The 23,435-nt window shown below is 45.7% G+C and overlaps 1 protein-coding gene across 1 annotated transcript in view; it reads left to right on the top strand.

Moving 5' to 3' along the window:
• Positions 1-23,435, top strand: part of rgs12b (regulator of G protein signaling 12b) — a 230,195-nt gene that overhangs the window by 118,307 nt on the left and 88,453 nt on the right. Inside the window, 1 exon segment of the mRNA XM_038805850.1 lies at positions 5,827-5,848. Coding sequence (XP_038661778.1) covers positions 5,827-5,848 — 22 coding nt within the window.

Genomic DNA, 23,435 nt, shown 5'->3' with positions numbered 1-23,435 from the left:
CATGGTTGATGGATGGTATACAGTCTTTAGTAAAATTAAATTGGGCAGTTCTGCATCAAAGGATTAGAGTTGTAGAGAGTTGCTGCTAAAATTAAGTCAGGCCTTGAAATGAAAAGGTAATTTGCAGATTCTTCACTGCTCCCCCCTCTGACATCCACCTGTCATGGGGCTATAAGTGATGGAAATGTTTGTCAGAGAATCGGGTGTGATCAAAGTTCCCAATTGTCTTGCTATTGCTTTTAATTAAGTCATTAATTTTAATAATGGAAGAATATGGCGAGTTGACTTATCTGTTCAATTTGCCAGTTGCAGCTTCCAAGGACAAATAGGATAGCAGAAATGGTGGCCTTCCAATGATCTCAGTCTGCAGGAAAAAATAAAACCATAAGATTGCTGGAAGATGACTCTCTGATCGTTTAAGCATGAGGTGTGGTTTCTGTGTTTTGGATCATTAGAAACTTTGGCCAACTAGGATACATAAAGACAAAGAAGGCTGAAACGACTTGGTCATCTGAAAATAAAGCTTCCAGATGGTGTTCTGAACGCTGGAATTTTTAACACAGTGATGTTTTAAACCGTCTCGTTTAATTCAAGGTAAAATGGAGTGGTTTGGAGAGGGGGATGTTATCTCCTACGAAATCTACCCATAGACAAGCCCCTGTGAATTGAATGCTATTGGAACAGCAGCCCGGGTCAAAACTTGGTGAAAGCCAGGAGAAGGTTTTAATACGGGGACACAAAGGAAGAGGCAGCGGACCTTGCTGCAGCCAGACTTACGGCCTCTTGAGTCAGTCACACTGAGAGATTTGGGAAGAAGACCAGAAAACAGGAACTGTTAAGCCAAGCAGATCAAAGGGACTCCTTTTCTGTTAAACAGCAAGCATGTTGAGGATGGATTCCCTGTTTGCGGAGACGATGCTTGTGGAGGATTAAAGTGTAAGGAACTGATAGACGGTGCCTTGGTACTGGAAGTCCATTTAGTTGTGTTCAAGTTTGAGTAAAGGGATTGTTTTCAGAAGGACACTGCAACATTGATCCTGGTGGAGCAAGGGAGAAGAGATATTATTGAAGCCAGGAAGCGTTTGGAACTTTATATATATTTCTGCTGAGAGTACAGTGTGATGAGTGCTAAGGGGTTTTCGGTTGTGTTAAGTTAATGATGGATAGGGGGATCGGGGTTTATGGGGAGACGGCAGATTAGGGATGAGAAGGATATCAGCCTTTATTGAATGACGGAGCAGACTGGATGGGCCGAATGGCCTAATTCTGCTCATATGTCTAATGGTCTAATACATTTTATGTTTTAATTCTTAAAATTAGGACAGCACGGTAGCACAGTGGTTAGCACTGTTGCTTCACAACACCAGGGACCCGGGTTCGATTCCCAGCTTGGGTCACTGTCTGTGCTGCTGAGTCTGAACATTCGCCCCGTGTCTGCGTGGGTTTCCTCCGGGTGCACCGGGTGTTTCCTCCCACAAGTCCCGAAAGACGTGCTTGTGAGGTGAATTGGACATTTTGAATTCTCCCTCTGTGTACCCGAACAGACGGTGTGGCGACTAGGGGCTTTTCACAGTAATTTCATTGCAGTGTTAATGTAAGCCTACTTGTGACACTAATAAAGATTGTTAGTTAACTACTAAATTACTTTTTGTGATGTTGATTTAATTTGTTTGTGATAGTGGAAGTTTTAAAACCTGAAATATTTCCATGCTATTCTTTCTGTCAGTCATTAGGAAACTCGAGTCAGAGTGTAACAGTAGGGAGACAGTGGATACGTAATTGCAGTATGCTGAAGTTGGACTGCTGCTATTCAGAGGAGTTGCCAGCTCTATGGAATAGGCTTTCTATTGCTTTGTGTTTTTTGTGAAGGTTTATGATCAGACATTGTGGTGCTGAAAGTTTTATGTGAGGTTATTGCCAGATCAGATTGGAGTCTGCTGTGGAGGGACTTTGGATCTTAAGTAAATCATAATTGCGTAATTGGATCTCCACACGTTTCAAAATCTATTTGTGATGACTTGTAACTCACTTGATGGTGGGTGGGAGGGACAAGCCGCTGTAGCTTCGCTGTTGTAGACTATGAGGAAGTGATTTAACTTTGCAGATTTGCATACCTGGAAAATAGCTTTCTCAGACAGTCACCTCACTAGTCCCCCATTCATAAACATGACCTAATCCAGCGCACATCACCTAATTCCTGTCTCGCACACCTTCACACTGTCCTCACCCAGGTCTCATTTGCTCTCTGTTCCCTAATGAATTGGTTTCATTATACTAATTGGCAAACCTCATTGTGTCCTTGTCTTGAGAACTCAGGCATTCTTCCCAAACATCACCCCTCCGTCCTAGTTCTCAATTGCCAATTGTCCATTATCTCTTTTATTTAATCTACTGGTTTCTACCCTCTGTAGAGTTGTCGTAAATCTACTTTGCCTGGCTACATCACTCCCTGCCTGCAAGAACCTTCTTTAAACCATGCCCCCCCCCCACGCCCACCCCACCCACTATATGAATTCTAAATTGTCCTGGTAGTAACCAAGCGCAGCCTAATTTGCTGTTGAGCAGCTGTATAAATAACTGGCAAGTTATTTGTTTGGCAGGTTGTGTCTGTGCAGTCTACAATCCATCCATGTGCATTTTCATAAATCTTTCATTGTTTTATAACTTTTAAATAATCGTTGCATCAATTTCTCTCCAAAAGAATCTTCACACTCTGTCCTTGAGGGTTAATTCCTGGTCTGGCCGCACAAGGCATATTTTTAGATGCTCAGAAATGGAAAGCTAGTATTTGTGGGTAACTGCAAGCATTTTATGAAATGTTAATTACCATTCACCGCCATATTGATGATGTGGTTGTGCACGGTAAGGATTCCTCGTCTGACAAATATACTGCACTGTTGATCGTATGTTTAAATGCTTATTCATATTGTCTATTAATTTAAATAACAAGTAAATTAGCTTGTATATATCAGGGAAACTTCAGAATTCCATATTTTGCTCATTTGTTTTTCAAATTTGCATTTCTGATTTGTTCAGTAGGATAAGAGTCTACCTTTCTCCGTAGGACGTCCCAGTTCCATAACTTTACTAAAACGTACATTATCTATATTTTCAGAAAGCCATGTGAGAAAAATCACTTCAGTCATGGAGCTAGCTCTGTACCATGATTTGAAAATGTATTTCAACAAGTTCAAGACTAAACCTTCTTAAAACATATTGGGAATGAGTTCAGTAGCACAAAGCCCTTTATACTCCGTGCCAGTTTTTATTTTCTATTGACTTACAGAATATTGGCAAGATTTTTAAAGGCAAAGCAAGTAAACCCGACAGTGGAACTAATTGAGTATCCAAAAAGAGTGTGGCTGTCTTTGAACTACAGTGGAAAGTAGGTTGGGAGCGGTGGAAAACTAACTGCACACTAGCCTGTGAAATTATGGAAGGTGAGGGGTGTGGAAATCTGAGGCCTGCCCACCGTTTTGAGATTAGTAATGAGCAAGCACTTGAGTTTGTCAACGACCCAATCGTCTGCAAGGTTTTTTTACCCACTGGATTTTTTCAGGCATCGGACATATAAAAGTTTTGGAGTATTTTACAGCAGCTATGACGAAGCCACACAAGAGTGAAAGAAAAGGCCTGCTTACCTGGAGAAGCAGACTCTGATGGTGAAGCTGGCAGCGTTTTTTTAAAAACGCCTTTTAAAACTTTTTTTGCAGCCTGCCATTAAGAAATAAAGAAAAACTGAGAGAACATGAGGCCTTTAAATTCATGGCCGCGAATGACGTCCTGTTAACGGCAAACATCCTTTGCAGCATGATGTCCCAGCCTGGCTGTCTTTCCCCCTAGACAGCCGCTGGTTGACCATCCGACACTTGGTTCAATGGGACAGTCAGGGCAGGAGTCTGCGGACCACTCGCATTCCTTTCCATCTGCTTCACCCCGCCAAAATGTGTAGAATCCAATCTGTAAAGTATTGCCTCATATTTTAAATAAAGGTAAAAAATGTCAGCTGCACCCACCCTTGTTTGAATGGACGTGCTAATACTCCACATATTTAAAACTAAATGTTTTTATGCACTATGATACTTTTGAACAGCCTTGAGATTTACAAAACGTAGCATTAATGTTTAGTGGGACCTGGATAATGAATTGCTAAACCTCTCCATTATACCTGTATTGTGCCTGTAATAATAGTTAAATAATTCAAATTATTTAATATGAAAGATTTGATGACGAAGTGTACTGCTGTGCACGGGGCTGGTTTAGCTCACTGGGCTAAATCGCTGGCTTTTAAAGCAGACCAAGCAGGCCAGCAGCACGGTTCGATTCCCGTACCAGCCTCCCTGGACAGGCGCCGGAATGTGGCGACTAGGGGCTTTTCACAGTAACTTCATTGAAGCCTACTTGTGACAATAAGCGATTTTCATTTTTCATTTCATTTCTGTTTAAATTGAATTTTTTAAGGCCTCTGTGTTTTTCAATGCCATAATTAATTGCGGGGAGGCGATGGTGGTAGTGTCACTGGACTAACAATCTAGAAACCCAGGATAATGTTTTGGGACCTGGGTTCAAATCCCACCACGGCAGATTGAATTAAAATCTGGACTTTAAAAAGTCTAACGATGATCATGAAACCATCACCGATCGATGTAAGGACCCATCTGGTTCACTAATTTGGTTCAGGGAAAGGAAATCCTTATCTGGTCTGGCTACATGTAACTCCAGATCTGCAGCAATCTGGAAAGATGCCAGCAGTGTGATTGATTCCTAACTGCCCTTTCCTGAAATACACTCCATTCCAGGACAGTTAGGGGATGGGCAATAAATTCTGGCCAGCCTGCAATGCCCACATTCTATAAAAAATGAAAAGTCAAGTTTGAAATGTACTACAATAATCAGTTGTCCTCCATAGCTCTAGCATACCACGTCAGGCGTTCTCATTGTCTAGGGATCCAGAGGTGGGGCAACATTTTGACTAAGTTGGTCAACACCAGGAAAAACAGGTATCTTTGAAAACAACACCATATAGCCAATTTTAGCTTTTTGGCTCTGCTTGTGAAATGAAGTCTGTTTAATGACTGTGATTCTTCATTTTCTGGTGTTGGCTTGCATTTAACCTAAAGGAAGAACCGTGGGTGAATTTGCTTGGGGCTTATCTAACTCTACTGCCCTAACGTGGTTGGGAGCTCCGTGGAAACCCCGTTTACATGCTGTGTGCCGGTGTCAGTGGGAGAAATTCTGATGAAATTCATACCCGTGGTGTCAATAGAGTTTGTACATTTTAGCTCTCGCATAAGTAGCGAGAAGTACCCTGGTTCATTTCATTCCCCTCATATGTCATAGAATGTTTCTCCCGACCAGGCTCTGATTTTCTTTATAACGGCACTTCACGGTGCAATTTGGATGGAAAAAGAAAACTACTAAAATTGGAGTTGACCTCCAGAGCAGCTCGTTATCTTCTGCAGTAAGATTAGATGCAGAATTTAAAGTCGTTGAAAACATTTCCCTCTATTTTGGAACTTGTTCAAGATGAATTGTAAATTGCTTGTGGGATTACAGTAAGAAATATAGCTTCTCTTTAGCAGCTCTTTTTTTTTTTTGAAACTGTTAAAAAGTGCCATTGGGAGGAGTTAACTAGGGAGGTGCTCTGGAAAAATGCATCATGGCTCATTCAGGCAAAGTCTGTCTTTACTTTTCACTTCAGAGTGAGATTTGGAAGCTGCTTGAATTCAAACGTGTGCCTTTAGTTTCTCAACAAAACCTGCAGGGAAAACATTTAGTATCATTGTAATGAAGTGTTCTCACTCATACCTCTCTCCTTTCTTGCAGACAGCAGCTGTGTCCGATGGAGGTTAGTGCACGTTTTCAGATAAGTAAAGACCAGCCTGGTAGGGGGTGCATTTCAGATTAACATTTATTTGCTGTCTCAAATTGCACATTGATTACTCGGTTGAATGAAATTTGGGGATTTTGGACTGTGATCCTGTGGTAGGCAGACACTGCAGTGTATTCAGTTTTTCTTCACAGTATTATTTTATTTCGTGATTGATAATGTTTTGTTTTCCTGTAATCAAACTTTTGTTTTTGTTTTCCAATCAGATCAATGATTTATATGATTTTTCTCTTGCATTCTATTTGGTTTAATGATCGCTAGTAATTGGTGTGCAAATAAGAATTAATTCTGTGATTCTATGCTGTTAATTAGAGAGTAGGGATGTCTGCCGGCTGTGATTGGGCAATTCCGGGCTGGTATTGTCACCCTATAATTGCAGTCGGAGTGGAAGTCACATCCATGCTGTCGTCAGCATGTTGCATTTCCGAGCATATGAGTCAACTTTTCCAGTGTGTATTGCATTGGTTTGTTAGCTGCCACATTACCACACTTTTGATGAAACACCAAATTACAACGTGAGAATTTTGCTTCTCTTATTAGCACAATTCCAGATTATTTTAAGAAATTCACCATTTCTGTGAACGTTGTACATTTTTCCAAGTCCTAGGAGCAGGAGTACGCAATTCAGCCCCTCGAGCCCATTCAATACCATCATGGCTGATCTCTGCCTGATTCTCCGGCTGCAAAAACACATTTCTAGCTGCATTGCAAATTCCTGACTTCTAGTTTAACTCGCAAGACTCAAATTGCAGTTGAATGGCAAGATTTTTTTGTGAAGGAGACGAGAAGCGTGAAAGGGCTAAGCGGGTGGGTGCTGGGGCCCCTGTCTACCTGGCCGCCATGCTGTTGTACCTGACCGTGGAAATTCTTGAGCTGGCTGGCAGCACAGCCCGCAGCACCCCCGCCCCAGTAGCTTGCCATCCGCAACGACAAGGAGCTCAACAAGTTCCTGGGAGGGGTCACTATCGCTCAGGGCGGAGCCCTGACCAACATCCAGGCGGTGCTGCTGCCCAAGAAACCCGGGCACCCCAGCAAGGTTTATGTCTGAAGGGGAAAAAAAATCATGGACTGGATTCTCCGTTTCAGAGACTAAGGGCGGAATTCTCCGTTCCCGCGCGGCATCGGGAAGGCCGTCGTGAACTCAGCCGAGTTTCACGACGGCCTCGGAGGCCGCTCCTCACACCCTATTCACCCCCCAGGGGGCTAGGAGCGGCACTCCGTAAATCCCGGCCGTCGGGCCTTGAAGCTTGTGCCAAGGCGGTACGCCGAAAATGACGCGACGGCGGCTCCTAAGTGATGTCAGCCGCGCATGCGCAGGTTGGCCGGCTCCAACCCGTGCATGCGCGGTTGCTGTCTTCCCCTCCGCTGCCCCGCAAGACGTGGCGGCTTGATCTTGCGGGGCGGCGGAGGGGAAAGAGTGCGTCTTGGAGACGCGGCCCGACGATCAGTGGGCACCGATCGCGGGCCAGTGCCCTCCCAAGCACGGCCGTGGTGCTCACTCCCCTCTCCGCCCCCCACAAGCCACAAATGAACCTTTGGCGCCATGTTCACGAGGGCAGCGACCAGGTGTGGTTGCCGCTGGCGTGAACAGGTCGGGAACGTCAGGCCGTGAAAAACGGCGAGCGCCGATTCTCCGGACGGGGGGTGGGAGAATCGCGGGGGGTGCCAGGGCGGCGTGTCGTGAATCGCCTGGCCCTCCCGCGATTCTCCCACCCGGCGTGGGGAGCAGAGGATCGCGCCCTAAGTGCTGACTTAGCTGGAGAATCAGTCATGATTACAAATCGGCATTGGCTTGGCACTGGCTGGCCTGAGCCAGTCCCAGAGGGACAGGGCACGGTCCCTGTGCTCCTTGACCTCCAGGGCCGTTGAACACTCGGGCCTGAATCGCGGGTGTTCAATGGCCCTGATAGTGATGCGGTCCCGGAGCAATTCAGGGCATGCTAATGTGCCAGCACTAGCTACGTGCAACGAGTGCGATTCCAATTGGCGGCGGCGTTCGATTCGCTGCAGCCGGGATTGGCACTGGAGAGCCTCACCAGCTGGCACTGCGTATAAGTACTCCATTCCCCACACACTCTCATTGCGGCCAAAAAGATGCCACCCTGGAGAGCGGCCCCTAGATTCGCCAATGTAGAGCAGGCGACACTGCTGGATGCTGTGGAGGAGAGACAGCATGTCCCCTGAGGTGAGAAAGAGGCTGCCACCCTCAGATGTCAACCGGCCTAGGTGCAGGTGGCAGTGAGCACCTTGGGGCCCACCGCCTGGACCGGGCAACAGTGCAGGAAGAAGCTGCACGACCTAAGGGTGGCCAGGTTGAGTCACCACCACTACCGTGCCCTGGCACACCCCCCCCCCCCCCCCTCTCATGTCTTACAGGATTACCTGCCAATGAAGTGGGCCCATCTAGTGTCCCCCATCCCACCACAACTTAAGGCTCACCTGGCGACAAGACGGGATTTACTGGTTACCTGCGCCCACTGCCGCAACCCCGTGACACCCGGGGACAACACCGACTTTTCGTCACTGGTGTCACTGGCACCCTCCACTATCTCAGAGACACTCACCTAGGCTGGGCACTTTAGTGAAGAGGCTCCTGGAGCACTATCTGGTGTGCACCACACGCACATGCAGCAGTACGTCAGCTGGAGGTAGGCACCCCAAGGGGACGGGCGGTCGGAGGGTGGCCCGACCCGAGGGACTAGATGCTGTCCAGACAGGTCTCAGATGTCTGGAATGAGCATCAATGTTGGAGATACAGGCAGAGAGCCAGGGATTATAGGAGGAGGTGTCAGCAATGATTCAGCGCCTGCAGGTGCAGTTAGCGGAGTCCAACAGCTTGCAGGGGCAGCAGGCGATGCCAATCGTGCATGTCATCTAAGCCACCACCGCACGGGTGGCGTCCATGGTGGCAGCCTTGGGTGCCAAGGTATTGGCTATGATGGGTCAGGCAGTCCAAGCACTGCGGACGGTGATCGAGGCACAGGACAGTGCAGACATGTCACAGGCTGCCATGTACCAGAGCAACATGGACATTGCAGCGGTGCCCAGTCGCAACGGGTTATGACTGTGAAAGTTGAGGGTATTGGCTTGGCACTGGTTGACCTGAGCCAGTCCCAGAGGGACGGGGCACAGTCCCTGTGCTCCTTGACCTCAAGCATGGACTCCCTGGTCAAGTCGACGGAGGGCCTCCAGAAGTGGCAGAGCCAGGTGGTAGAGGAGCCCCCAGAGTTCCCTATGGCCACACCCCTCTCCCAAGGAGTAGCCCAGATGCCATTGGGCATCCTGAGTGATGAGGAGGTGATGGGGTCCCTGCTGGTACACCCACTAGGGCTGCAGCAGCTAGGCAGATGCTAACTACTCCTGGCTCGATGCCAAGCTCCATTCTCTTCTGGGGTAGAATGTTAGCAAAGTTTATAAGATATAGGAGCAGAGTTAGACTATTTGGCCCATCGAGTCTGATCCGCCATTCTATCATGGTTGATGTGTTCCTCGTCTGCTACCTACAATGTTACAGACGAAGAGCTGGATTGCAAAATCAGCTACAGCATCTCCTCCCTAGAACCTAGGAGCAGGAGTAGACAATTTAGCCTCCTGAGCCTAACACCCTCAATGTGATCATGGCTGATCCCATCCTGGCCTCAACTCCACACTGTCTGCCTGTTCTCCATAACCCTTCAACCCATTACCAATTAAAAACCTGTCTAACTTCGCCTTAAATTTACTCACTGTCCCAGCATCCACCGCACTCTGGGGTAACGGATTCCACAGATTCACAACCCTTTGGGAGAAGTAGTTTTTCTTCAAATTTGTTTTAAATTTGCTGCCTATTATTCTAAGATTATGACCTCTCATTTTAGAATGCTTACAAGAGCAAGAGGAAGCAACAACTCCACGTCTACTTTATTGATACCTTTTAGCATCTTATAGATCTCCCCTCATTCTTCTAAACTCTAGAGTGTATAGGCCTAAACTGTTCAATCTCTCCTCATACGACAAAACCCTCAACTCGGGAATCAATCTAGTGAACCTCCTCTGAACTGCCTCCAATGCCACAACAGCTTTCCTCAAGTAAGGGGACCAAAACTGTGCACAATACTCCAGGTGCAGTCTCACCAATGCTGTGTATAGTTGCAACAACCCTTCCTTACCTTTCTACTCGATTCCTTTTGCTAGAAATGCCAACATTCCATTTGCTTTCCTTATTACCTGCTGTACCTGCAAGCTCGTTTTCTGTGACTCACACACAATGACACCCAGATCCCTCTGCATCAGAGCTCCCCGAAGTCTCTCCCCATTTAGATAATAAGTTGCCTTTCCAATTTTTCGACCAAAATGCATGACCTCACACTTATCCATGTTAAACTCCATCTGCCACGTTTTGGCTCACTCTCCTAACCTATCTATATCCATTTGAACGGTTCTTATTTCCTCGTTGCGATTTACTGTTCCACCTATTTTTGTGCCATCTGCGAATTTGGCTATAGAACCTCCTATCCCTGTATCCAAGTTGTTAATATAGATTGTTAAAAAGCTGGGTCCAAGAAAAAATCCTTGTGTCACCGCGCTAGTTATATCTTGCCATCCAGAAAAAGACCTATTTATCCCGACTCTCCGTCTCTTGTCCGTCAGTCAGTCTTCTATCCAAGCTAATAAATGACCCCTAATTCCATGTGATCTTACCTTGTGAATTTACCTTCTGTGCGGCACCTTATCAAACGCCTTCCGGAAGTCCAGATATGCTACATCTACACGATCCCCATTGTCAACTTTGCTTGTTACATCTTCGAAGAACTCAAGGAAATTAGTCAAACATGATTTGCCCTTCATAAAACCATGCTGACTCTGATGGCTAGCTCTTTGGCTTTCCAAATGTCCTGATATTACGTCCTTTTAAAAAAAATTTAAGAGTACCCAATTATTCTTTTCCCAAATAAGGGGAAATTTAGTGTGGCCAATCCACCTAACCTGCGCATCTTTGAGTTGTGGGGGTGAAACCCACAGACATGGGGAGATTGTGCAAACTCCACACAAGACAGTGACCCAGGACCTGGATCGAACCCGGGTCCTCAGCGCCGTAGGTAGCAGTGCTAACCACTGCACCGCCGTGCCGCCCACGATATTACGTCCTTGATAATTAATTCGAACTATTTTCCAACAACAGATGTTAAACTAACTGGTTGTAATTTGCTACTTTCTGCCTCCCTCCCTTTTGAATAAGGGTGTTACATTAGTATTTTCCCAATCCACTGGAACCTTTCTTGTGTCGACAGAATTTTGGACTATCATAACCAATGGATCCACTATCTCTGCTGGGGTCTTGTCTGCCCTCAATCCCAAAGAGTGCCGTTTCCCTATTGATGCTGATTGTTCCAAGTTCCATCCTTTCTATTCCCTCTGAATTGCCCATTCCTATAGGAATGGTACTAGTGTCCTCCTCCGTGTAACCTGAGGCAAAGTATTGATTTAGCAGCTCTGCCATTTCTGTGTTCCCCACTATTAACTCACCAGTTTCATCTTCCAAGGGGCCAACATTCACCTTAGCGACTCTCTTCCCTTTTAAGTACCTGGAGAAGCTTTTGCTATCCTTTTTGATATTCTGTGCTTGTTTTTTCCTGTAATTTACCGTCGCTTTTTAAAATTACTCTTTTAGTATCCCTTTGTTTATGTTTGAAAGTTTCCCAATCTTCCAGCCTGCCACGGGCCTTTGCATCACGATATAAATGAGTTTTTGTCTCTGTAATGTCCTTAACCTCCTTGTTTAGCCATGGATGTTTTTTTTACCCCTCTTCCCATCTTTCTTCCTCACTGGAATACATTTTAGCTGTGAGGAATTGAGTATCTCCTTAAACAACTGCTACTGCTCATCAGCTGTCCTACCTTTTAGCCTTCCTGCCCAGTCTATATGGGCAGGAAGACTAAAAGGCTAAATTGCCAAAATCTGACCTCAAGCCTATGTGATTTCCTTTGTTTAATTCCAGAACACTAATGTGGGACTCCACTTTCTCGTCCCCAAACCAAATCTTGAATTCTACTATTCTATCGTCACTACTCCCTAGTGGATCCTTAACTAGTGGATCCTTAACTATGAGGTCATTAATTAATCCCTCCTCCTTACAGAATACCAAATCGAGAGTAGCCTCCTCCCTGGTGGGTTCCCCAACATACTGTTCCAGGAAACAATCTCTAATGCATTCAATGAACTGTGCCTCCAGACTACCCTTGCCAATTTGATTCCTCCAGTCTATGTGCATATTAAAATCACCCATTATTATTGCCGTACCTTTCTTGCAAACCCCCAGTATTTCCTGGTTTATACTCTGGTCCCAGCATGATTCAGATGAAGACTGTCCCTTCGGAACAGGTCCCCTCTTCCCCAGTACTGGTGCCAGTGTCCCATGAATTCAAACCCATTTCTCCCACACCATTCTTTGAGCCTCCTTAATCTTATTGATCCTGTGCCAATTAACTAGTGGCTCAGGTAGTAATCGAGAGATTATTAACTTTTTAATACTCCGTGCCCAGCTAGGTGTAATGGGCTGCATGGTGGCTCAGGCTTGCACTGGAGCCCCTGACCCCATGACAGCCCCCTGCCCCCAGTCCCACCCCCACCCGTTCCCCTGACACTTTCCCCTCCGCACCGCACCACTGGTGTCATCAGTACTTGGAACCGGGGGGCCTCTGACCTGGCCACCCATACCTGCCGGCAGGGGTACCAGTGGTTGGCGGTCATGCCGGTGGTAAACTCTGCAGCCCCAGTACTGCGCCCCTTTACGATGTCCACTGTGGGTATCCTCCTTGGGTGCGCCATGTGATGCCCACCAGCAGGTAGCTTCCGGTTATAGGGGGATGAAATGTGCCAAAAATTGGCACCATGCTTGGTGACATGCAAGCTGGCAGGGCCCGGGGGTGGGACTCAGTCAGGGTTGCGGGCACTTGTTGGGACTGTAGCTGCCATGTGCTGTGGGTCCTTTGTGCGGCCAGTTGTGTGTACTTGTCTGCTGGCAGGATGGATGGGGGCAGGGGCGCAGAGGGCAGGCAGGGCTTGATGACAGCCGGTAGTCCGACCGGGTGGGCTAGCTGAGGTTGTCACTAGCGGGGCTTCTGCCCTGCGAGGGTCATCATGCCAGGGAGGATGCCGATAGCCACGGTACATGCGTCCCCTGCAGTGGGGGGCAATACCTCGGATGGGTGCACTGGAGTGCGCCAACACCTCGTGTGCCACGGGCTGCACTGGGCCATGCCCATCCTCTTGATAGGTCGGCTGGGGTTTCCTGAGGGTTGCCTTGGGCCGGGGCTGGCCGGGGGGGGGGGGGGGGGGGGGGGGGGGGGGGGGGGGGGGGCGGGGGCATCCATACAGTCAGTGGTGCTTTGTACATCTACGGGACACGATGCACAGTCAGTGGGGTGTGCAGCCAAATGGCTGCTTTGCAGGCTGTGGCAATGGCCGTCCATGCCCGGACACCCCGGTCCTGGGAAAACCTCGACCCCACCCCATCTCCTAGTCACCCCCGCCGCTCTTCCCGGCCAGCAACACAACTGGCAGCCCACTGTTGTGCCTTTGAAACTTGGGTTACCTACTGTTTCTCTAATCACTTAAAATAAGCTCCTCTTTCCATGATGTGATTTTTCAATATTTGCATGTTTAATTACACAGAGATCTGAAGTTGAATTAAAGAGCCACAGCAAAACAAGCTTTTGAATCAAATAGGTTCCTATCGTGCTACTGTTGTATGCAGGTGTGTCAGGACAACATTCTGCCCCATATATATAGTACACTTTACTGCAGAAGATATGCCTGTTATTTTTCTATCTAATCTTTGATTTAGTATATTTCTTTTTAGGATTCAGGCAACGCTGGGAATACCACATTGATTGCCCATTTAAAGTGGGGGGTTAATTAGCTCAGTTGGCTGGACGGCTGGTTTCTGATGTGGACTGAGGCCAACAACGCAGCTACAGTTCCCGTACCGGCTGATGTTATCTCAATCTCGCTCCTTGCCGGAGGTGTAGTGATCCTCAGGTTAAATCACCACAAGTCAGCTCTCTCAAAAGGAGGGGACTGTGGCAACTTTAATTTCATTTCAGAGGGGGAGCAAGAACAGAAAAACCCAGGGGTATTTATGCACAAATATTTGAAGATGGCGGAACAGGTTGACAAAGTGGTTCATAAAATATGTGGGATCTTGGCTTTATCATAGAATAGAATCCCTACTGTGCAGAAGGAGTGAATTCAGCCGAACAAATCTGCAGCTACCCTCTGAAAGAGCACTCTACCTAGACCCACTCCTCTGCATCCCCGTAACTCACCTAATTTTTGGACACTTAAGGGGCAATTTATCATGGCCAATCCACCCAACCTGCACAACTTTGGACTGTGGGAGGAAACCGGAGCACCCGGAACGGGGGGAATGTGCAATTTCTACACAGGCACCCAAGTTCGGGATCGAACCCGGGTCCCTGGCGCTGTGATGCAGCAGTGCTAACCGTTAAATAGAGGCATAGAATACAAAAGCCAGCAAGTTGTGCTAATCATACATGTTCTGCTTCAGCCTCTGATTGAGTATTATGTGCATTTCTGGGCACTGACTTTATGAAGGATGTGAATGTTTTTGAAGAGAGGAAGAGATTTACTCGAATGGATGCAGGCATGAGGGATTAGGTAAAGGATAGACTGGAGCAGCTGTGTTGTTTTCCTTAGAGCAGAGAAGTGTCAGAAGAGATTTGATAGAAATACTTTGATAGCGTAAACAAGGAGAGCTGTTTCCATTGGCTGAAGGAATAAGGGTACAATTTAAAGTGACTGACAAAGAAAATACTTTGGATGTCAGGATGGTCTATATAGAATTATAATAGTAGCTTTCAAAAGAGAGTAGAATACATATTTGAAGAGGGGAAAATAATTACAGGGCCATGAAGAAAGAGCTGATGAGTGGGTCTGACTGAATTGTTCTTTGAAAGAGGCGGTTCAAACTCGAACAGCATTTAATAGAGTCTGCTGGTGAACAAGCAAGGTGGTGGGCGGGCCCCACAGAATCGTCTGGAAGGTCGGACTCGCACCGGGAAGCCTGTCCCGAATTTAGTGGAAGGCGGGAAGGGCTGAATGCAGGAAATCCGCCTGCTGCCAGAGGGAAGACAATTATGTTCATTAACGAGCCACTTGAGACTAATTATCCATGTGCCCACCAAGACGTAGAGGTGGCTAATGTGTCAGGTGCTTTGGTGCAGCGGGATCTGGGTGTCCTTGTGCATGAATCTCAGAAAACTAGCATGCAGGTACAGTGATTAATAATGAAGGCGTGTGGAATTTTGGCCTTTTAAAGCCAAAAGAATAAAGTATAAAAGTAGGAAAATGTTGCTGTAACTGTACAAGGCATTGGTGAGATTGCACCTGGAGTATTGTGTACAGTTTTGGCTCCCTTATTTGAGGAGGAATGTAGTTGCTTTGGAGGCAGGTCAGAGGACTGGTTTAGCACAGTGGGCTAAACAGTTGACTTGTAATGCAGAACAAGACCAGCAGCACGGTTCAATACCCGTACCAGCCTCCCGAACAGGCGCTGGAATGTGGCGACTAGGGGCTTTTCACAGTAACTTCATTGAAGCCTACTTGTGACAATAAGCGATTATTATTATTAGGAGATTCACTAGATTGATTCCAGAAATTAGGGGTTTGTTTTATGAAGAGAGATTGAGCAGTTTTGGCCCATACTCTCTCGAGTTTAGAAGAATGAGAGCGAATCTTATTGAGGTATAAAAGATAAACAATATTGATAAAGTAGGCATGTTTCCTTTTGTGGGGAATCTAGTTTTAGGATAAGGGATAGCAGATTTAAAAAAGAGATGAGGAGAAATTATTTCTCTCTCAGGGTTGTGAATCTCTGGAATTCACTACCACAGAGTACAGTGGATACTGGGACTTTGAGTACATTTAAGGAGGAGAGAGACGGATTTTTAATTTGGAATGGGTTAAAGGGTTATGGAGAACGGGCAGTAAAGTAGAGTTGAGGCTGAAGGGAGATCAGCCATGATGGTATTGAATGGCGGAACGGGCTCGGGGGCTGAATTGCCTACTCCTCCTAGTTCTTGGGACAAATTTTCCGCCTCCCCAGCCATGTGTTTCTCAGCGGCGCACCGTCACTGGCACCGGGATGCTTCCTTCCCGTCGCTGGATAAACGGATTTCACATAGTCCGCTCCCCATGCCGCTTGGAAACCGGGGTATGCTGCTGGCGGAACAGAGAATCCCACCGGCGGAGAATTGGCCCCCTTATGTTCCCCCCATGCCCACTTAACTCTCTGCAGAGATCCAGGTGCAAACCTTGGTGAAGGCCTCAGTGCATCACCATCGGCGGCCACCGCTCCCGTTGATGTTAGTGGAGAGGTGCCAAGCTCTGATTGGCTGGCAGCTCTCTGGGGCAGGATCTTTGCCTTACTAGGACCTTAATTCAGTGGGATTCCCGACACTGGGTAAGTGCCAGATTGCCTGGGGCTCTTGTGGAAAGGAGACTTGAGGCTCCCAGCAGTTCTCCACCCAGTAAGCAGGACTCCTGTCACCATCAACCCAACAGAGATGAAAGAATGGTGATTATATCCACTTTGCAGCAGACTGCAGCTCATTCTGTAATCGAGGTGTTCGATATTGACATCAATGGCAGGAGCCCCTAACCATCAAACCACTCCGATTTTGAATGATGGTGTGCTTTTTGACTGCTGTTGCAACATAACATAAGAGAATCAGACATAAACTCCAGTCAAACATATTATTGAGGCTTATCTGATTAGTGTGGTAATGGCATGCTCAAAATTATAGAGAGTGAAGGCTTTTGTACAAGACTGGTCTGAGGCAATGGAGTAGAATAAAAGGAACAAAAAATAGGAACAAGAGTTAGGCCATTCATCCCATCAAGTCTGCTCAGTCATTTAATACGATCATGGAGGATTGGGCACTTCAATGCCTTTGACACTCACTATCTCCATAGCCCTTTACGCTGTTGTGAATCAGAAACCAATCAATCTCTGCTTTAAACAAACTCAATGACTGAGCTTCCACAGCCTGCTGAGATGGAGAATTTCAAAGATTCACAATCCTCTGTGTAAAGAAATTTCTCCTCATCTCGGTCCTAAGTGACTTCCCCCTTATTTTGAAATTGTGCCCCCTAGTTCTGGACTCCCCAACCAAGGGAAAACACAGCGTCATTTTTGCACTAGCCGCTCTTGTAACCAATCACTGGAGCAACTGTTATTGGTTTATATCGCCTATACTGAAGAGTAATTTCCAAGTTACACAAAGCTTGCTTTTGAAATCAACAGATCTGTGTGAATGCTAACATCCTAAACCTGGAAAACCAAAGGGTCCATCGATGTATGGGGCTCATTGTTTAGGTTTTCCAGATAATTTAACCTAACCTAGTAATTTAAAACCATGGTATCCCACCCATATTACTCTTATTACTTCAGCACAGATAAGTTTATTTCAGAGTACGCTTGAATACATCGGTGGCAGCAAATTAGTGATTTACAAACAACTCGTATCCAGTAACAATACTAATTAGACGATTGATAAACTATTCTCTCCCAAGAATGAAATAAAGCTGCTGTTCCAGTAGCATGTTGTAAAATAATTTTGACTTGGTGTAATTTAGGTTCAGGTTGGCCTGTCACTGAGGTATGTAGCTGGCTCATGTGCTTGGTATTTTTTAAAACAAAGAACAATACAGCACAGGAACAGGCCCTTCGGCCCTCCAGGCCTGTATCGGTCATGATACCACCCTTGGCCAAAATCCTCAGCACTTCCTAGTGCCGTTTCCCTCTATACCCATACTAGCCATATGTTTTTCAGGACGACTTTTGAACCCCGTTAATGTATCTGCTTCCACAACCTCCCCTGGCAACGAGTTCCAAGCACTCACCATGCTCAAAAACAAACCTTCCTCGCATATCTCCTCTAAACTTTGCCCCACAGACTTTAAACCTATGCCCCCTGGTGACTGACCCCACCACCCTGGGAAAGAGTGTCTGCCCATCCATTCTATACATGCCCCTTATAATCTTGTAGACCTCCATCAGGTCACCCCTCAATCTCCGTCGTTCTAATGAAAACAGTTTGAGTCTATTCAGCTTCTCCACATAGCTAACACCCTCCAGACCAGGCAACATCCTGATAAACCTCCTCTGCATCCTCTCCAAAGCTTCCACATCCTTCTGGTAGTGTGGCGACCAGATTTGTGCGCAATATTCCAAGTGTGGCCGTACCAAGGTTCTATACAACTGCAGCATGACTTGCCAGTTTTTATACCCGATGCCCCGTCCAAATTTATTTCTTAATAAATTGCATTTTGCAACAGATTTATAGTGAAGAGAGTTTGTCTATTTAAGGAATATTAAACTCAGCTGAAAGGGTGGAGGACCTGGAAAAATGAGGGACAGTTTACGTCTGCAGTCACAACCCTTTCCAGACACAAAACACTTCCATTACGCAGACATATGCTTTTAGTCATCTTAGCCTTTTATTAAACCGAGCTGTGCAACACTGAAGCCTAAAAGAGCAAGGATTTAAAATTAATCATTCGTGGATATCAATATTGCCCAGCAAATTACACTGTCATCATTATTTTAGTGCTTTTCTGTTGCTGAATTATATATATTAACCAATGACATTTATCCAATGGCATAGTCAAAGATTTGTTTGAAAAAAAATAATGCTGCTGTTAGGACAAAGTTTCAATGGTGAATAAAGTTAGAACTGCAAATTTTATATAGCTGTAAAGTGATTTCAGCACAGAAATATTAGCGGAGCATTGTAGCTGGCATCAGTTTGCCACTTTGTGTTGTGTGTGACAGTGCCTGAAGGAGGCAGTGTTGCACTTCTTTGAGTTCACATTGGTTGCATTATAATTCTATTCAGTGTGTAACCAGCTTATTACGCTTCAGAATATGAGATTTAAAGAAGCGTTCCACAGCTACCATTCAAGCTTATAATTTTCACATTTAAATGAGCTGAATGTCCCTTAATAACATCCAAGGTCTATTTTCTTGCATCTGAATTCCAGGAATGTAACTTTAAAAATAATTCTGAGCAATTATTTTTCCTAGAATGATTCAACTAGCTTTCCCTATGGATAGGATGCTTCCCTGTACTTCTCCCTTCAGCACAAGTAACTTTTTTTTCCCCCATTGGTTCATCGATAATTTATGTTTCTGTGGTAACGGCAGGGCATAACTCCTCCTAAATAATTTAGCCAGCACTCTTAAAGCTTTGTCTTTGACATTCTATCTGTTTCCTGTACTTGTGGTCATGAGGAAGAGATCATGCGGGGAGACAAACTCAGCAGGTCTCTTATACGTTTTCAGCCATTCAGAGAATGAGCTGCATTTTCTTGATTTAAGAAACAGACAATCTGCACAAAATGTCACAAAGGCTGACAGTGGTTTGCTTCCGGTTGTTACTGGGAAAGTACAGTTGAGGCTGGTATGGATCCTGGAGGTTGGTTTCCAGTGACTAGTTTAAAATATTTGGTGAGGCGGCATTACAGTGGATCCTACCAGGTACAGTCAGGTAAGCAGGGACAGAGTATGCCTTTTAGCTATACATTCAGTTCTGTGATATTTGCCGCACTTTCTGAGAACTGCAAAAGGATTTCCTTAATTTTGCTTTTACAAAAATTTTGAGGGGCAGAAACCTTCTGAAGTATAAGCCCATAAATTAGTGCTTGTAATATTAATGCTGAATGCAGTTGTAAGGTGCTCATCTATTCACTGAAGCCTACAATTGGTGGCTGGCTTCCAGCATTTTGATATGCAGTTGTGATATGATACTGGTAGAGTGTGTTTAACAGCAGCACAAACAAATTGTTTAAAAGTTAGTACAGCAACCAAAGCCTCAACTCTGCACAGTTGGCGCAAGCATCGTCCCATGTGAATCTACATTGTGCCTTGTAGCCTACTGCCTTTCACATAGTTTAATGTGGAATTAGTGACAGACCCACTGTTTTCAGCAAGGAGGGGGAATGGTAAATAGCCAGTGTGACGTTGATACTTGTGTGTTTAATGAACTGAATTTTGTTTGTAGTTAGCAAAGTTTGTGAACAAAAATCAGTTGAACTTAAAATAACAAAGTTAATTTATTTATTTTAAGGAAAGATAAATGAGGAATTGGTACAACTAGAGAGCAAACGAGAGAGCAAGTGCATCCACCGAAAGTTGTTCTGTTGAGCTCCATGGAAACTAAAATATTTCTTATGGTTTGAAGTCTTAAGATAATTATTTCTTTACTTTACGAATACGAGCAATATGACAGTCATCAATTAATACTGATTGTGTTCTTCCCTTTTTGGTACCAAATGCACTTTTTTTCCTTTTTTGTTCCTTTATTCAAGTACTCATCACAATCATTTCAATGCAGACAGCTCCATGGATTAAGAGAATAGTGCAGAAGTAGCAAACTCAAGACAAGAATAGAGTCCTGAAGTAATTACTAAGATAGATATAAATCAGGGAGAAAAGAGGTGAAAATGGAATTTGAAAAGAGGACACATTGGAAATAAGTTCCTCGTTCACAGAAATGGAGGTTAATTTTGCAAATTGAATTTCTATCTCGGGAGCAGTTGCTGGCTTGTCAGAAATTTATCTTTGGATCCTGAATATGTATACGTTACAATACTAGCTCAGCAGGGTGCTCTTTCCAAGGGCAGACGCAATGGGCCGAATGGCCTCCTTGTGCACTGTAAATTATATGTTTCTAGAAACTTCAAAAGTACATCATTAGTTGGATTACGCAGCATTTTTCTGGGATAACAATTGGTGTTACTCGGACAAATCTCAACCATGGAACTAATCTATCAAGAGTATCACAGTTCACAATTTTTTGGGATATGTCTTTCACCTAAAGACTTGGGTGAAAGCTAGGTTGAGATGGTTTTTTAAGCAAAAGCTTCCCTAAAAGGGGTTTAGGTTTTCAAAACAGCCCATGCTGAGTTGTGGATCAGTAGGTAGGATTGGATTTGATTTATTGTCATGTGTACCAAGGTACAGTGAAAAGTATTGTTCTGCGTACAGTCCAGACAGATCATTCCATATATGAAAAAACATAGAACATATGATCGATACATAATGTATACATAGACCCAGGCACCGGGTGAGCATACGGAGTGTAGTACTGCTCAGAAGAGAAGAGATCAGTTCAGTCCATAAAAGATTCATTCAGGAGCATGGTAACAGCGGGGAAGAAGTTGTTTTTGAACTTGCATGTGCGTGTTCTCAGACTTTTGTATAGCCTGCCTGATGGAAAGAGTTGGGAGGGAGAATAACCCGAGTGGGAGGGGTCTTTGATTATGCTGCCCGCTTTCCCAAAGCAGCGGGAGGTGTAGACAGAGTCAGTGGATGCGAGGTGGATTTGCGTAATGGACTGGGCTGTGTTCATGACTCTCTGCAGTTTCTTACAATCTTGGGCCGAGCAGTTGCCATACCAGGCTGTAATGCAGCCAGATAGGATGTTTTCTATACTGCGCCTATAAAAATTGATAGGAGTCGATGTGGACAGGCCGAATTTCCTTAGTTTCCTGAGGAAGAACAGGTGTTGTTGTGCTTTCTTGGTGGTAGCGTTGACGTGGGTGGACCAGGACAGATTGTTGGTGATGTGCACTCCTAGGAATTTGAAACTGTCAAAACCCTGAGGGTGAAGAAGGCATTCCTGAAATGGGGTCGCGGGGAGGGGGGGCTTGGTCCTCCCGAGTTTTATTAATTATTACTGGGCAGCCAACATATTGATGGTCACGAAGTGAGTAGTGGGGGAGGGGGCGGTTTGGGAGCGAGTAGAGGCGGCATCCTGTAAGGGTATGAGTTTGGAGGTTTTATTGACTGCGCCCCTGCCGTTCTCGCCGGCTCAGTACTCCACAAGCCCAGTGGTGGTGGCAGCCGAGGGTGACCAGCTCTTTAGTTTTGCATACTTTGAGGGAGAGATTGTGTCGTTACACCAATCCACCAGGTTTTCTATCTCCTCCTGTACTCTGACTCATCGTTGTTAAAGATCTGACCCACTAAGGTCATGGCATCGGCAAACCTGTAGATGGAGTTGGAGCCAAATTTTGCCACGCAATTGTGTATAGGGAATATAGTAGGGGGCTAAGTACGCAGCCTTGCGGGGCCCTGGTATTGAGGACTACCATGGAGGAGGTGTCATTGTTTATCTTTACTGATTGCGGTCTTTGCGTCAGGAAGTCGAGGATCCAGTTGCTGACGGAAGAGGAAAGTCCTAGGTTTTGGAGCTTTCATATGAGCTTGGTTGGGATTATGGTGTTGAAAGCAGAACTGTGGTCAATGAATAGGAGTGTGACGTAGGAGTCCTTTTGTTGAGATGGTCCAGTGATGAGTCTAGAGCCAGGGAGATGGCGTCTGCTGTGGACCCGTTGTGGCGGTATGTGAATTGCAGTGGATCAAGGTATTCTGGGGGTATGGAGCAAAGATGCATTGAAAACATCGGGGAGGGGTGAACAGCTGCCGGAGATTCTACTCGACTTTGCTTTGTAGCCTGTTAAGTTCTTTAAGCCAGGCAGCACGGTGGCACAATAGTCAGCACTGCAGTCTCACGGTGCCGAGGTCCCAGGTTCGATCCCGTCTCTGGGTCGCTGTCTGTGTGGAGTTTGCACATTCTCCCCGTGTTTGCGTGGGTTTTGCCCCCACAACCCAAAGATGTGCAGGTTAGGTGGATTGGCCATGGTGGGAGCTAGGGCTTTTCTCTTTGGAGTAGAGGTAGATGAGAGGCGACTTATTAGAGGTTTATAAGATGATGAGGGGGATAGATAGAGTGGACGTTCAGAGACTATTTCCTCAGGTGGATGTAGCTGTTACAAGGGGGCATAACTATAAGATTCAGGGTGGGAGATATAGGAGGGATATCTGAGGTAGGTTCTTTACTCGGAGAGTGGTTAGGGTGTGGAATGGACTGCCTGCTGTGATAGTGGAGTCGGACACTTTAGGAACTTTCAAGCTGTTATTGGATAGGCACATGGAGCACACCAGAATGACAGGGAGTGGGATAGCTTGATCTTGGTTTCAGACAAGGCTTGGCACAACAACGAGGGCCGAAGGGCCTGTTCTGTGCTGTACTGTTCTATGTTCTATGGTAAATTGCCCCTTAATTGGAAAAAATTAGTTGGGTACTCTAAATTTATAATTAAAAAATTCTTTAAGCCTTGCCACAACCAGCGAGACTCCATGTCGTTAGTCTGTGACTCTAGCTTAGTCTGGTATTGTCTCTTGGCATCCTTGATGGCTTTCATAGAATCATAGAAGCATAGATTTACATTGCAGAAGGAGGTCACTCGACCCACTGAGTCTGCATCAGCCTTTGGAAAGATACCATACATAAGTCCACGCCTACACCCTATCCCCGCAACCCAGGAACCCCACCTAACCTTTTGGACACTAAGGGGCAATTTAACATGACCAATCCACTAACCTGCACATCTTTGGGTAACCCAAAGGAAACCCACGCAGACACAGGGAGAAAGTGCAAACTCCACACAGACAGCCATCCAAGGAGTCCTTGGAGT

This window comes from Scyliorhinus canicula, chromosome 8 (genome assembly GCF_902713615.1).
Source record: "Scyliorhinus canicula chromosome 8, sScyCan1.1, whole genome shotgun sequence".
Lineage (NCBI taxonomy): Eukaryota > Metazoa > Chordata > Chondrichthyes > Carcharhiniformes > Scyliorhinidae > Scyliorhinus > Scyliorhinus canicula.
Note: the sequence above shows the minus strand (reverse complement) of the source record. Positions and strands in the feature narration are given on the sequence as shown.